The sequence below is a fragment of the Silurus meridionalis genome, chromosome 17 (genome assembly GCF_014805685.1).
Source record: "Silurus meridionalis isolate SWU-2019-XX chromosome 17, ASM1480568v1, whole genome shotgun sequence".
NCBI lineage: Eukaryota > Metazoa > Chordata > Actinopteri > Siluriformes > Siluridae > Silurus > Silurus meridionalis.
This window is the reverse complement of record NC_060900.1, coordinates 15264755-15279046: the sequence shown is the minus strand read 5'-3', so window position 1 is coordinate 15279046 and position 14292 is coordinate 15264755. Positions and strand designations below refer to the sequence as shown.

The 14292-nt window shown below is 39.3% G+C and overlaps 1 protein-coding gene across 1 annotated transcript; it reads right to left on the bottom strand.

The window, feature by feature from the left end:
* Positions 1-8020: 8020 nt before the first annotated feature.
* Positions 8021-10811, bottom strand: LOC124400044 (tetraspanin-36-like). Its single transcript, XM_046871532.1, has 7 exons — positions 10675-10811; positions 9601-9792; positions 9399-9473; positions 9094-9189; positions 8846-8989; positions 8623-8706; positions 8021-8526 (listed from the first exon to the last, which is right to left on the bottom strand). Exons 1-7 carry the CDS (start codon positions 10732-10734, stop codon positions 8452-8454), a joined length of 726 nt encoding a protein of 241 aa, XP_046727488.1. The 5' UTR covers positions 10735-10811; the 3' UTR covers positions 8021-8451.
* Positions 10812-14292: the final 3481 nt, after the last annotated feature.

The window sequence follows — 14292 nt, the reverse complement described above, 5'->3', positions numbered from 1 at the left end:
AGTCCTTGTTAACTTTCATCTTGCTCATCATGTTTAAGGATATAACGTGTATTCCAGAACAACTATTCCATCACCAAATTACAGTGAGAAAAATAAGTATTTGAACACCCTGCTATTTTGCAAGTTCTCCCACTTAAAAATCGTGGAGGGGTCTGAAATTGTCATCGTAGGTGCATGTCCACTGTGAGAGACATAATCTAAAAAAAAAAAAAAAATCCAGAAATCACAATAAATGATTTTTAAACTATTTATTTGTATGATACAGCTGCAAATAAGTATTTAAACACCTGTCTATCAGCTAGAATTCTGACCCTTAAAGACCTGTTAGTCTGCCTTTAAAATGTCCACCTCCACTACATTTATTATCCTAAATTAGATGCACCTGTTTGAGGTCGTTAGCTGCATAAAGACACCTGTCCACCCCATACAATCAGTACAAATCCAACTACTAACATGGCCAAGACCAAAGAGCTGTCCAAAGACACTAGAGACAAAATTGTACACCTCCACAAGGCTGGAAAGGGCTACGGGGAAATTGCCAAGCAGCTTGGTGAAAAAAGGTCCACTGTTGGAGCAATCATTACAAAATGGAAGAAGCTAAACATGACTGTTTATCTCCATTGGACTGGGGCTCCATGCAAGATCTGACCTCGTGGGGTCTCAATGATCCTAAGGAAGGTGAGAAATCAGCCCAGAACTACACGGGAGGAGCTGGTCAATGACCTGAAAAGAGCTGGGACCACTGTTTCGAAGGTTACTGTTGGTAATACACTAAGACGTCATGGTTTGAAATCATGCATGGCACGGAAGGTTCCCCTGCTTTAACCAGCACATGTCCAGGCACGTCTTAAGTTTGCCAATGACCATTTGGATGATCCAGAGGAGTCATTGGAGAAATTCATATGGTCAGATGAGACCAAAATAGAACTTTTGGGTCATAATTCCACTAAACGTGTTTGGAGGAAGAAGAATGATGAGTACCATCCCAAGAACACCATCCTTACTGTGAAGCATAGGGGTGGTAGCATCATGCTTTGGGGGTGTTTTTCTGCACATGGGACAGGGCGATTGCAATGTATTAAGGAGAGGATGATGATCGCCATGTATTGCGAGATTTTGGGGAACAACCTCCTTTCCTCAGTTAGAGCATTGAAGATGGGTCGAGGCTGGGTCTTCCAACATGACAATGACCCGAAGCACACAGCCAGGATAACCAAGGAGTGGCTCTGTAAGAAGCATATCAAGGTTATGGCTTGGCCTAGCCAGTCTACAGACCTAAACCCAATAGAGAATCTTCTGAGGGAGCTCAAACTCCGTGTTTCTCAGCAACAGGCCAGAAACCAGACTGATCTAGAGATCTGTGTGGAGGAGTGGGCCAAAATCCCTCCTGCAGTGTGTGCAAACCTGGTAAAAAACTACAGGAAATGTTTGACCTCTGTAATTGCAAACAAAGGCTACTGTACCAAATATTAAGATTTACTTTTTCAGGTGTTCAAATACTTATTTGCAGCTGTATCATACAAATAAATAGTTAAAAAATCATACATTGTGATTTCTGGATTTTTTTTTTAGATTATGTCTCACAGTGGACATGCACCTACGATGACAATTTCAGACCCCTCCATGATTTCTAAGTGGGAGAACTTGCAAAATAGCAGGGTGTTTATATACTTATTTTTCTCACTGTATGTTTCTTGGATTTGTGACCAGAAAACTTGACTGCTGTAGAAAGTTACACTTTCAGCCACAGATTAGAGAAAGAAAATGGTCAATTATAGTTGTGTCTTCCTAAACAGAGCTGAAATGTTCTGGTACCAGGACAGATCCTCAGAGACGTGAACTCCCAAGAACTTAAAGCTGGAGACCCACTGTACCTCAGTTCCATTGATATAAACAATTTGTCAATTTGGTTTGACAATTTGGCAATTTTGGTTTGATACACAAACAAAGAGCATAGAGCTGTTTGAAAGAAAAGCCATTTTGAAGCTGAGAAGGAAACAGAAACTGATCAGGGCATAGCCAGAACTAATTGAAATGTAAAAAAACACTTGTACTCAACTAGACATGGAACAGGAAAAACAGTTGATGATAATGAAACTCAAAGCTTAGAATCAGGATTGAAGATGTACAAAAATAAAAAAAAGACCAAACAGAAGATGAATAGCAAGAATCAGAAGGCCATATTAAAATTCAACATAAATGCTAGTGCCAGCTTGATGAAGTTACTGCAAGCATGGCAAATGCAACCAAATATATTCAACACATCTCATACATCTATCTAGATGAATATATCAGAAAACTAAACCTAAAATCTGATCTATTGTCACAGCTTACATGTTTGTTGTTCTAATACGTTTGAAAGTGACTGTATATATCTAAAAGTTTTAATACATCACATTTTTTAGATGCATATGTATAAACAAATCCTGCCATCTTCTGGTTGCAGTACATCATCAAATAAAAATCAAATTCACATAGTATGAAAGGGTTACATTAAACATACATATACATTGTACACATGATTGTACACTTCACCTTGCATAAAATTATTATGGTTAAATTATTTTTTATTAAATGAATACTGGATAATAGGGCTGGGCGATATGGCCTAAAAATCAGATTAGCGATTTAAATTTATTTTTCCCCCTGCTTAAAATCAATCTGCATATGACAAAGAAAATGAAAAAAAAAAGTTTTAACTTTATTAAATAAAGTTTATTTACTCTTCTGGGATTATAACCCACTTTGGGTTAAAGTGCAATCAGAAACAACAAGCCAAAATTACAAGCTGGCAGGCCCTGCCATTGTAAATTGTAAAAACAGAACGTAACATAACATAAAATAAGCAAACCTACAAAGAAAAATGTTTTATGAGTTTTTAAATGTGGAACATGATTGAAAATGCACCTGAGGTTTTGAGTGAATTTGCCTTTACTTTTCTCCAAAACTTCACAGTAAAATGAGATAAAATTTAACAGAGTAATAGACAGGGACACTGTAAAAAAAAATAATTTGAAAGATTGAGCAAACCTATAAAGAGAAATGTTTTATAAGTGTTTGAATGTGGAACATGGTTAAAAATGCAGTGATGCTTGGAGTGATTTTGCCTTTACTTTTCTTGAAAACTCCACAGTAAAATGACTTGAAATTTGAAATAAGAATATGGTAGACAGGGAGATTCTAAATAAGAATTATTTGAAAGATTGAGCAAACCTAAAAAAAAATCTTTATGAGTGTTTGAATATGGTGATTCAAATGCTCAGATTTTTCTGTTTCTTAAACGGAAACGCCGTTCTGAAGCGTCTTTACAGGTATTTTGACTGCTCCCACCACCCATACCGTAAATGTACCATTAGACGCGCAACACTAAACAAAGTGCGGCTGCTTAACCGTGTATTTTAAAGATGTGGTTGCTTAACCGCAATCTTGTGCTGCCGCTGTCTTGTTCCCCTTCAGGAGCTGGAGCTGCGTCGAAACGCTATGGGAACGCCCCTGCGTGACCACGCTCTGAACCACGTGTGTAATCTGACCAATAGACATTTGGAACGTGAAGTCATCAGCGGGCGACGTCGCGTAAACTGGAAGCTACAAATGGCTGCGAGATGGACCAGACGCTAGCTTCTGCTCGTTCAGGTAAGCGCTGTTTCGCTGTGTTTTCTCTGATCGAGTGATGGCTGGCAGACAGAATTTCCGAAAATGTGTTCATGCATGTCCGCGTTTCATTACCGCTAAGGATTCGCATGATCGGTGTGTTGTTTGCCTTGGAGTGGAGCATGCACAGTTGGCTCTCGAGGGAGTCGATTGCTCGCATTGTAGCCGCATGGCTATGCGCATGCTTCGCTCTTTGAGAAGAGCTCTCTCCCTCATGGCTCCGGTCCCGCTCTCGCTGTGGCGAAGCGGTGCCGGCGCTCGTGGGGCTCGCAGGCCGATTTAGCGGCGGGGTTGGAGTCGGATGAGTCCGCTTCAGCTTCATCTGCTGAATTGAGCTTCGGCTCTCTCGGAGAAGCAGGCCCGATGGCTGCTTCTTCTCCCGGTACGAGCAGCACGGCATTACATGCCTCTCCTTCTGAGAAAGGTGAGCTGATGGATGCTAGCGAGCCTGTGGATTCCTCTCAGCCTGTGCTGTATGAGGAACTCCTCGAGGTCGTAACCGTTGCTAAGCTGGATCTAGCTTGGCCGGTGGAGCAGCAGAAGCAGCGCGCACCCAGTAAGCTGGATGAGCGCTTTCTGCGTCCTGTGTCACTTCCTCAGTGCCGGGGCCTGCCGTTTTTTCCCGATCTGCACGCCGAGGTGTCCAGTTCGTACTCAGCGCGTACTTCGTCTCACCACTCCTCGCTTTACGTGAACGTGGTTGGGGCTAAGGCGTGAGGCTACGGGGCGATGCCGCATGTTGAAGAGACGCTAGCCAGCTATCTCTCTCCTGGCGTGGCATCGTCGCTGAAGGCTCCGGTGTTCCCTACTAAACCGCTATGTGCTACATCGGCTTTAGTAGGGAAGGCTTACATGGCAGCAGGTCAGGCTGCGGGTTGTCTCCACACCATAGGTGTGTTACAGGCATACTAGGCTGACCTGCTACGTGATTTGGATGAGGGACTTAGCTCCGGGGCCGCTGACATTAAGGAGTTGCGTCGTGCTGCCGACTTAACCCTTCGGGCCACGAAACACACAGCGTGGTCCGTTGGTCGGTCCATGGCGGCCCTGGTGGCCACAGAGAGGCATCTGTGGCTCACCTTGTCTGACCTCCCAGACAAGGATCGAGCTGTGCTCTTGAACGCACCGATGGCTCCTCCTGGCCTGTTTGGAGACGCTGTGACGCGGTCGTGAACAGGTTTCAGGAGTCTAAAAAGCAGTCGGCTGCGTTTCAGCAGTACCTCTCTCGCCGATCTCGTGGGGCTGGTCGGCGGCAGCCCCAGCCTGGTCTTTCCGGGCACCGCAAAGCCCAGAAACAGAGTGTCTGGGTCCAAAAAGGAGCAGGATGACCTAAGGGTCACCCTCGCCTCCAGCAAACGGGCTGTGGTGCAGAGATCCTGACGATCTTCGGTCGAGGGGCCGGTGTACACCTCACGCTACGGTGCCCGTCCCTCCCCCGCACCACCAGGAGGCCGGGCCGTTGGCTCTGCCACAGGTTGTGCTTCAGAGCATGGCCTCCCTCCAGCGGGCGTCTCCCTCCACTTCTGCCCAAAGTCATTAATCATCAGCTGCAGGGCCCCGCCCCAGCTGCTCTGAGTGGGTCAGAGGCCAGTCCCGAGGGGCTGGTTCCCCTGAGGAACTTTCTGGCAGCTTGGGAGGGGCTGCCAGAGGTCTCCCTGTGGGTCCTGCGGACGATAGAGGGCGGTTACGCGATTCAGTTCGCGTCCTCTCCTCCCCATTTCAACGGGATGTGTCCCACCCTGGTGGGACACGAGCAGGCTCTGGTCCTGGAATAGGAAGTGCGCACGCTCCTGGGGAAAGGGGCCATCGAGGTGGTTCCCCCCCTCGGTTCGAGAGTCAGACTTCTACAGCCCGTACTTCGTTGTTCCGAAGAAAGATGGTGGGTTGTGTCCCATTCTAGATCTTTGCTCCTTTAACCGCTCTCTCAGGAGGCTCAGGTTCAGGATGCTCACCCTCAAGGGGGTTGTGATGCAGATCAAGTCCGGGGACTGTTTCGTCACTATAGATCTGAAGGACTTTCAAGTCTCCATCCTTCCTGCACACAGGAGGTTCCTGAGGTTTGCTTTCGGGGCGTAGCATACCAACATTGGGTCCTCCCGTTCGGCCTGGCACTCTCGCCCCGCACCTTCACAAAGTCGGTCGATGCAGCACTGGCATCCGCATTTTGAATTACATCCACGATTGGTTGCTCATGGCTCATTCGGAGCGCCAGGCGATTCGGCATTGAGATGTCGTCTTTGCCTACATGAAGGTGCTTGGGTTTCGGCTAAACGCCAGCAAAAGCGTGCTTTCTCCAGCACAGAGAACCACCTTTTTGGGCGTAGTGTGGGACACGGCCAGGATGCAGGCACGGTTGTCGCCTGCTCGGGTCGAGGTCATCCCCACTGCCATCAGGAAAATGCGGGAAGGCCAGCCACTCACTGTGAGGCAGTTCCAGAGGCTGCTAGGTCTCATGGCGGCGGCGTCCAGCATAGTTCCGCTTGGGCTCCTGCACATGAGGCCCATCTAGTGGTGGCTCCAGGGCAGGGGGTTCTCCCTCAGGGGAAACCCGCATCATACTATCAAGGTCTCGCGGCGTGCCCTTCGAGCCTTGGATGTCTGAAAAGACCGGACATTTCTGTCCCGTGGCCCAGTGTTGGGGGCTCCGTGTCGTCGCATGACGCCAACGACGGACGCTTCCCTCAAGGGGTGGGGAGCGGTCATGAGTGGCCATTTCGCCCAGGGTCTGTGGAGAGGCCCTCGTCTCTTGTGGCACATAAATTGCCGGGAGATGATGGATCATGTTATTAAAACAGATCGATGTAAACTACACATTCGAGTTAATCGATGAAATCGATTTATCGCCCAGCCCTACTGGATCATATGGTTACACAAAATAATAAATTGTGTCATTTTTACATTAATGTAGATATGATCTAGAACATAGTCTTAAAAGAAACAAAACAACCCCTCTCCAACAGATATCTACTAAATTGAACAGGAATTAAGCGGTTAATAAACTTTCCGATCCCATGCTATAAACTCTCATGTCACCATGACACAGATAATACCTGAAATTATAACCTGAAGTTATAACACTTTTTTTTTTTTTTTTTTTTTACAGAAGTTAAACTAAAAAGTGCTGCTTTTAAGTTTGAAATTAACACAAACAATTGTTTGACATTTATTTAATCGTCAATACAATAAATACTCAGCAAGTCAGCATCTATTATGTGATCTCTGATTCCTTAGACCAGGGGTGTCAAACTCAAATTCACAGTGGGCCATAATTAAAAACTGGGACGAAGTCGTGGGCCAAACTTAATATTTATTGAAAAATTTTACTGCAATTGTGCATGTTTTCCGTCTCTCCAGATATGTAATGTTGAACCTTTTCATATGGAAACAAACTTTAGTTTTGCATAAACATTGAATCTGGAACAACAAAAGTTTCATATTATAAACACATGAGAAAAACAATTTGAAATAAAACACAAATCAGTAGTATTCGTTTCTTATTATGTCTCTCTCTATCTATAGACTTTCGAATTCCTTTATAATGTAAATCTTTTTTTACAGGGCAACAACAAAACAACCAAAAATAATAATAATTTCCTTCAATTAAAAAAGCAATCATTTAACCATTAACAGTCCATGACTTGGAGTAGAAAAAGTGCATAAAGACAACATTTATTCAAGCTCAGTTTCTACCTTCTGGTTTACTCTGATTGGTTGAAGCAGATACCTGCATCAAAGTCTGGGTTTAGGTTTTGAGCTGAGGAAATCCTCAGGATTGAGTGAAGGTATTCATCAGTGAGACTCCTGAGTGGTGTTTTGTTCATCTTCATTAAAGAGAACAGTTACACACACAGATATGTGCTGGTGAACATAAACAGGATTTGAGCAGCTTGGGCACGGAGTTGGAGCAGTGTGTCGGGGAGGAAACAAGGAAACTGTGCAGCACACACAGAGTCGTACTTTGACTTGAGCGTCTCTACACTGAAGTTCAATCAGCTCCATTGGGAGGTTGGTTGGTGCGCTTTCCACGTCAACCACAAACGGATTACTAAGCAGTTCAAATCTGCATTTCTGGGCTTCAAAGTCGGTAAATCTCCGGGTATATTTAGCGCTGAGTACGCGGAGTTTTTCAGCAGTCTCAACTGACGCGCCAACGCACTAACAAAGCATTCTGGGATTTGTAGTATTAGCGGTGTATGCACTACTGGCGGGCCAGCTCTAATACACATTTGATATGATCAAAAAAAGAGTTACTCCGCGGGCCAGATCTGAGTTTGACACCCCTGCCTTAGACGTTTAATAGCAAAAAATAAAGCATCAAAACCTTTGACATTTACAGAAACAACATCTAGAGACAAAAAATAAAATACACTTAAACTTCGAATCACGTTTAATTCAGTGTTTAGAATGTTGTAAGAAGTCAGTTCAGGCAAATGTAGAACTCCATTTTGTTGTTGAACTTACAATTATAAATAGGTACATACAAGTGTGCATTTCTGATAAATTAAAGTAGAATACAAATAGTAAACATAGCCGGCTAAGGCACACCAGTCAACCAAAGAAGCAAATTTATCTGCACTTTAGTGCTTACCACAAAAGGAAACAAGTAAGCATAAATTATTTGCTTCCTTCATTTCTTAATACAACAGTGATTTTTGCTTTTCTATGCAAAGACCACAACAAAACTTAAAATACTAAGCCATGAAAAACAAATGTGTGAAATGTTAGTATTGTCACTGATGAGATTATGAAAAATGTCTGACTATCTTCATTATTGATAATGAAGAAGCTTTATGGAACCTTTTACGCATAAAGTGTTTGGTAGTCATTTCCGGGTTTTCGGCAGATGATAAAAGAAATGCTTAAAATGCCTAAGAACTGAAGAAAAGAAAGAAATTGTTACCAGTGCAAAAATTTCCACATTATTCTTTTTAAAAGCAGGTAATTGCTGTACAATTTATAGGCCTAACATACCTTTATGATGGCAAATCCCAAGATGACAAGCAGGGCAAAATTCAGCACACCCTGCAGCAACTGCTGCAATTTATCTACACATCCCTAAAAAAAACAAAGACTACATTGCAGGGTTTGATTTCGAAGAACATCATTTGTCCCCCAAATGATAAAAATACAGTAATTGTAGAGATCAGAATTGTTTGACATGTAAAATAATGCAGTTTAGATTTTTTTCGCTTACACCAGTATTTAGCAGATGTGGCTGTTCCAATTTTCCACTACACGGTTCGTTTGCTCTGCAGCATGATTCAGGCACAGTTTTGTGATCATAGTACCATCTAAAATTTTTCCAGTCGGTGTAGTCAGTTAACCCACAACATTGCAGCTGGAAAAAGAGAGAGCAAATAGACATGTGCTATTATTTTTTTTTAAAAGTACAGCCTACAGGTTTTTAATAATGTATTACACCTAATTATAATAATTATTTACCTGAGTCTGCAAGTAATCCACTGCTTTGGATTGTGAATTATAGCCATCGTACATATCAAAAAAATCATACTCTGAATCGTACAAGCCTTCACTTATCTGTCAGTAAAAAGTTAATTCACAGTTATTTATAAATCATTTAAGAAATATTGTGCCCATAGATCACAAGGCTCTACCAAATTTAAAAATGAATTTAAGATAAAAGCTCATAAGATTAAGCTCACAAAATACCAAACTACATTCATGAAAGTGGACACCAAAATAATACAGTAATTATAAAGCAGCAATTACCAAACCAGAAAACTTACTGATGGTTTGTACACGTAGCCAAACACTAAGGCAGTGACCTCCGCAGCAAAGATCAGCAAGATGATCAGTAGGAACTGCATGCAAACAAAATGTGCATGAAGAAATCAAGAGTTAAAATAATTCGCTTCTCATTTTTATTTTAAAAACTGAAACTTTATTTCAATATTTTCGGGATTGCGCTACAGGAAATTCCGTACTCACAAAGCCTAGGCCAATTTTAGACTCCTTCAGAGTTGCACAGCAGCCAATTATGCTGATTAAGAACATGACTCCGGCCACGGCAAGAATGATGATTGCAGGGACAAGGCCATAATCGTCAACCCTGAAGTCTTCAAAATTCTTATAGCTCGTTATGAAATAAGAGCCGACATACGTGAACGTCGCTCCTGCCAACTGGAGACAGAGAAATCAACACAAAAAAAAGAACTCATGAACAACTACTGAAAACAACAGCGTGACCTGACTGCATGACAAACACGCACAGAACATTGTGAATATTGCTAAATAAATCAGGTAAATAAGAGATTAAACTTTATAACGCAATAGTTGTTTTGACTTAAACATATGGGTCTGATGGTTTATCCAAAAAAGCATGTGACACAACAAGAGCCCAGATCTCGGCCATGGGACTGAAAGTTACTTTGCTGCACTAATTTTAAATTAAAATCTGGTCTTGTGTCTCTCAGTGTAAAGCCCCAAAAGGCCTAAAAAAACAGAAAGAAGAAGTTTAAAAGTAGTCCTTGTTAACCTCCTTATTAACCTCCATACATCCTTCTTATTAGGTTATTATTTTGGGCGAGCATACCATCTCGAAACAATTTTATTGTTAATAATGTACTATTAGTTGAGTGTAATGTTACATACTAATATTCTTTTATATATCTTAGATCAATAGCTGCCTCAGTGTGGAGCTCTCCAGTTGCTTTATTGTTTTTGTTATGCGGCCCTGTCTTTAGTGTTTCAAGTAGTCACTCTTAAAAGGGATGAACTGCTGAATATTGAACACTGAACTATATGAAATCTTCCTATTTTTCCAACACTTTAACACCATGGGGGCTATCAATAATGTGGTAGATAGATACTTTGCACTTTCTTGCTTATGTTTATTTATAAAAACTGAATCAGCAAAATAATATTATATTATTATTTTTAGGATAATAATTTTATTCTATTCCAAATTTTGCCCACAGATATATAATATACTGGGATGACTTTCAACATTGACTATAGTTTCACCTGCTAGTGGGTAAAACGAAAATAGAGACGTATACTCACCCAAAATAATAAACTAATAAGAAAAAGAATTTTCTTAGATACTTTGACCCCGAAGGCCATGTCTGTAGGTCAATTAGAAAATAAACGCGAGCTCTCCAGTTATGCGTATCTCAACGATGGGATATGCTGTCTGAAGCAAAACAGCAGTTACCCCCTCTTTTTATACTAAGTTGCCTACTGGGTTGCCAGGCATGCGTATATTGCCCCCCACTCTTCCGCTCCCCCCCACACACCATAATGCAATGTCTCTGAAAGACAAGCTTTGAAACAGCATGACTACTGAGTAAACATTTTACTATCTTTGAAAAAATATGTATTTTTATTTTATTTTTAATAATGTACATTAATAAAAATAAAGCTAGTAGAATTATCCTAATGTACTTAGACAAGACATTCACATACTATAACTTATGGAAGATAACATATTGGTGGTTGAATGTTTTAATTGTGTATTCGTCATTGGAAATCCAATCCTAGGATTAGATACTAATGTTCTTTGTTAAATTGTTTTAGTTGCAAGCAAAAATGTATTTATGTAAAAGTGGGCTAGTTGAGAAATTAACCTAAAAAATAGAATAGAGGGTAGAAATTATATATCTGGCAATATTTAAATATTAAAAACCGCTTATGACATCAGCTTTCGATGCGTTTCCACTTGCAATTCTTAAACTAAACGGTAGGTGGGAACACAACCGCATTTTTGGAATCCAAATCAACGGCCCAGATTAGAAATCATTTCTTTATACCAAATTATTTTATACAGTTTAGCTAATATTCTGTTTTATATCTTAGATCAATAGCTGCCTCGGTGTGGAGCTCTCCATTTGCTTTACGGCCGCACGTTTTTTTTTGTCTAATCGTGCGCTTTCGGTATGGGTGCTGGGAGCTGTCCAAATGGATGTAAGGACGCTTCAGAACGGCGTTTCTTTTATAAAAAAAAGACAACAAAGAGATGTTTTGCTTTTTTCATCAGAACACAAATAATACACTTATATGTTTGTGGTATATGTATATAAAATCTTATTTTTCTTCTTTCGGCTTCTCCCATTAGGGGTCGAATCATCTCTCATTTTACTGTGGAGTTTTGGAGAAAAGTTAAGGCAAAATCACTCCAAGCATCACTGCATTTTCAATCATGTTCCATATCAAACACTCATAAAAGATATTTTTTTATAGGTTTGCTCAATCTTATAAATAATTCTTATTTACAGTGTCCCTGTCTATTATTCCTTTAAATTTTGACTCATTTTACTGTCGAGTTTTGGAGAAAAGTTAAGGCAAAATCATTCCAAGCATCACTGCATTTTCAATCATGTTCCATATCAAACACTCATAAAACATTTTTGTTTATAGGTTTGCTTAATTTTCTAAATTATTCTTATTTACAGTGTCCCTGTCTATTATAGTCTTAAATTTCAAATCATTTTACTGTTACAGTTTTTAAGAAAAGTAAAGGCAAAATCACTCCAAGCATAATTGCATTTTCAATCACGTTCCATATTCGAACACTTATAAAAAGACTTTCTATATGTTTGCTCAATCTTTCAAATTATTCTTATTTACAGTGTCCCTGTCTATTACTCTGTTAATTTTCAAATCATTTTACTTTGGAGTTTTTGAGAAAAGTAAAGGCAAAATCACTCAAAACCTCAGGTGCATTTTCAATCATGTTCTATATTCAAACACTCATAACACATTTCTCTTTATAGGTTTGCTCAATTCTTTACATTATTCTTATTTATAGTGTCCCTGTCTATTAATCTATTAAATTTAAACTCATTTTACTGTGGAGTTTTGGAGAAAAGTAAAGGCAAAATCAGTCAAAACCTCAGGTGCATTTTCAATCATGTTCTATATTCAAACACTCATAACACATTTCTCTTTATAGGTTTGCTTAATTCTTCAAATTTTTCTTATTTATAGTGTCCCTTTATATTACTCTATTAAATTTTAAGTAATTTTACTGTAGAGATAAAAAAAAATAAAAAAAAGATTGAAAATGCACTGAGGTTTGGAGTGAATTTGCCTTCACTTTTCTCAAAACCTCTGGAGTAAAATCGCTTGAAATTTAAGACTATTATAGACAGGGAGACCTTAAATATGAAAAATTTAAAAAAATGAGCAAACCTCTAAAGAATTATGTTTTATGAGTGTTTGAATATGGAAAGTGATTGAAAATGCAGTTATGCTTGGAGTGATTTGGCCTTTACTTTTCTCATAAACTCCACAGTAAAATGGTTTGAAATTTAACAGATAAATAGACAGGGACACTGTTAATTAGAATAATTTAAAAGATTGAGCAAACCTATAAAGAAAAATGTTTTATGAGTGTTTGAATATGGAACATGATAAAAATGCACCTGAGGTTTAGAGTGATTTTGCCTTTTCTTCTCTCCAAAACTCCACAGTAAAATGACTTGACATTTTTTTAAAATAACAGAAAGCAGCACTGTAAATAAGAATTATTTAAAAGATTGAGCAAACCTATAAAGGAACTGTTTAATGAATGCTTGAATATGTGACATGTATGAAAATGCAGTGATGTTTTGAGTGATTTTGCCTTTACTTTTTTCCAAAACTCTACAGTAAAATGAGTTGAAATTTAACAAAGTCATAGACAGGGACACTATTAATAAAAATAATTTAAAAGATTAAGCAAACCTATATAGAAATTTTTTTTATTAGTGTTTGAATGTGGACCGTGATTGAAAATGCAGTGATATTTTGAGTGATTTTTAAGACAATAATAGACAGGGACACTCTAAATAAGAATAATTAGAAAGATTGAGCAAACCTATAAAGAAAACTGTTTTATAAGTGTTTGAGTGTGGAACATGATTGAAAATGCACCTGAGGTTTAGAGTGATTTTGCCTTCAGTTTTCTCCAAAACTCCACAGTAAAATAAGTTGAAAATTAAAAGAATAATAGACAGGGACACTGTAAATAAGAAAAATGTTTTATGAGTGTTTGAATATGGAAAGTGATTAAAAATGCAGTTATGCTTGGAATGATTTTGCCTTTACTTTTCTCAAAAACTCCACAGTAAAATGAGTTGAAAATTAACATGTTAATAGAAAGGGACACTGTAAATAAGAATAATTTGAAAGATTGAGCAAACCTATAAAGAAATATGTTTTAGGAGTGTTTGAATGTGGAACATGATTGAAAATGCACCTAAAGGATTTGTGTGATTTTGCCTTCAGTTTTCTCCAAAACTTCACAGTAAAATGAGTTGAAAATTAAAAGAGTCATAGACAGGGACAATATAAATTAGACTAATTTAAAAGATTGAGCAAACCTATAAAGAAAACTGTTTTATGAGTGTATTAATATGTGACATGATTGAAAATGCAGTGATGTTTGGACTGATTTTGCCTTAACTTTTGTCCAAAACTCCACAGTAAAATTAGTTTAAATTTAATACAGTAATAGACAGGGACACTGTAAATAAGATTAATTTGAAAGATTGAGCAAACCTATAAAGAATTATGTTTTATGAGTGTTTAAATATGGAATATGATTGAAAATGCACCTGAGGTTTTGAGTGAATTTCCCTTTACTTTTCTTAAAAACTCCACAGTAAAATGAATTGGAAATTAAAAGAGTAATAGACAGGG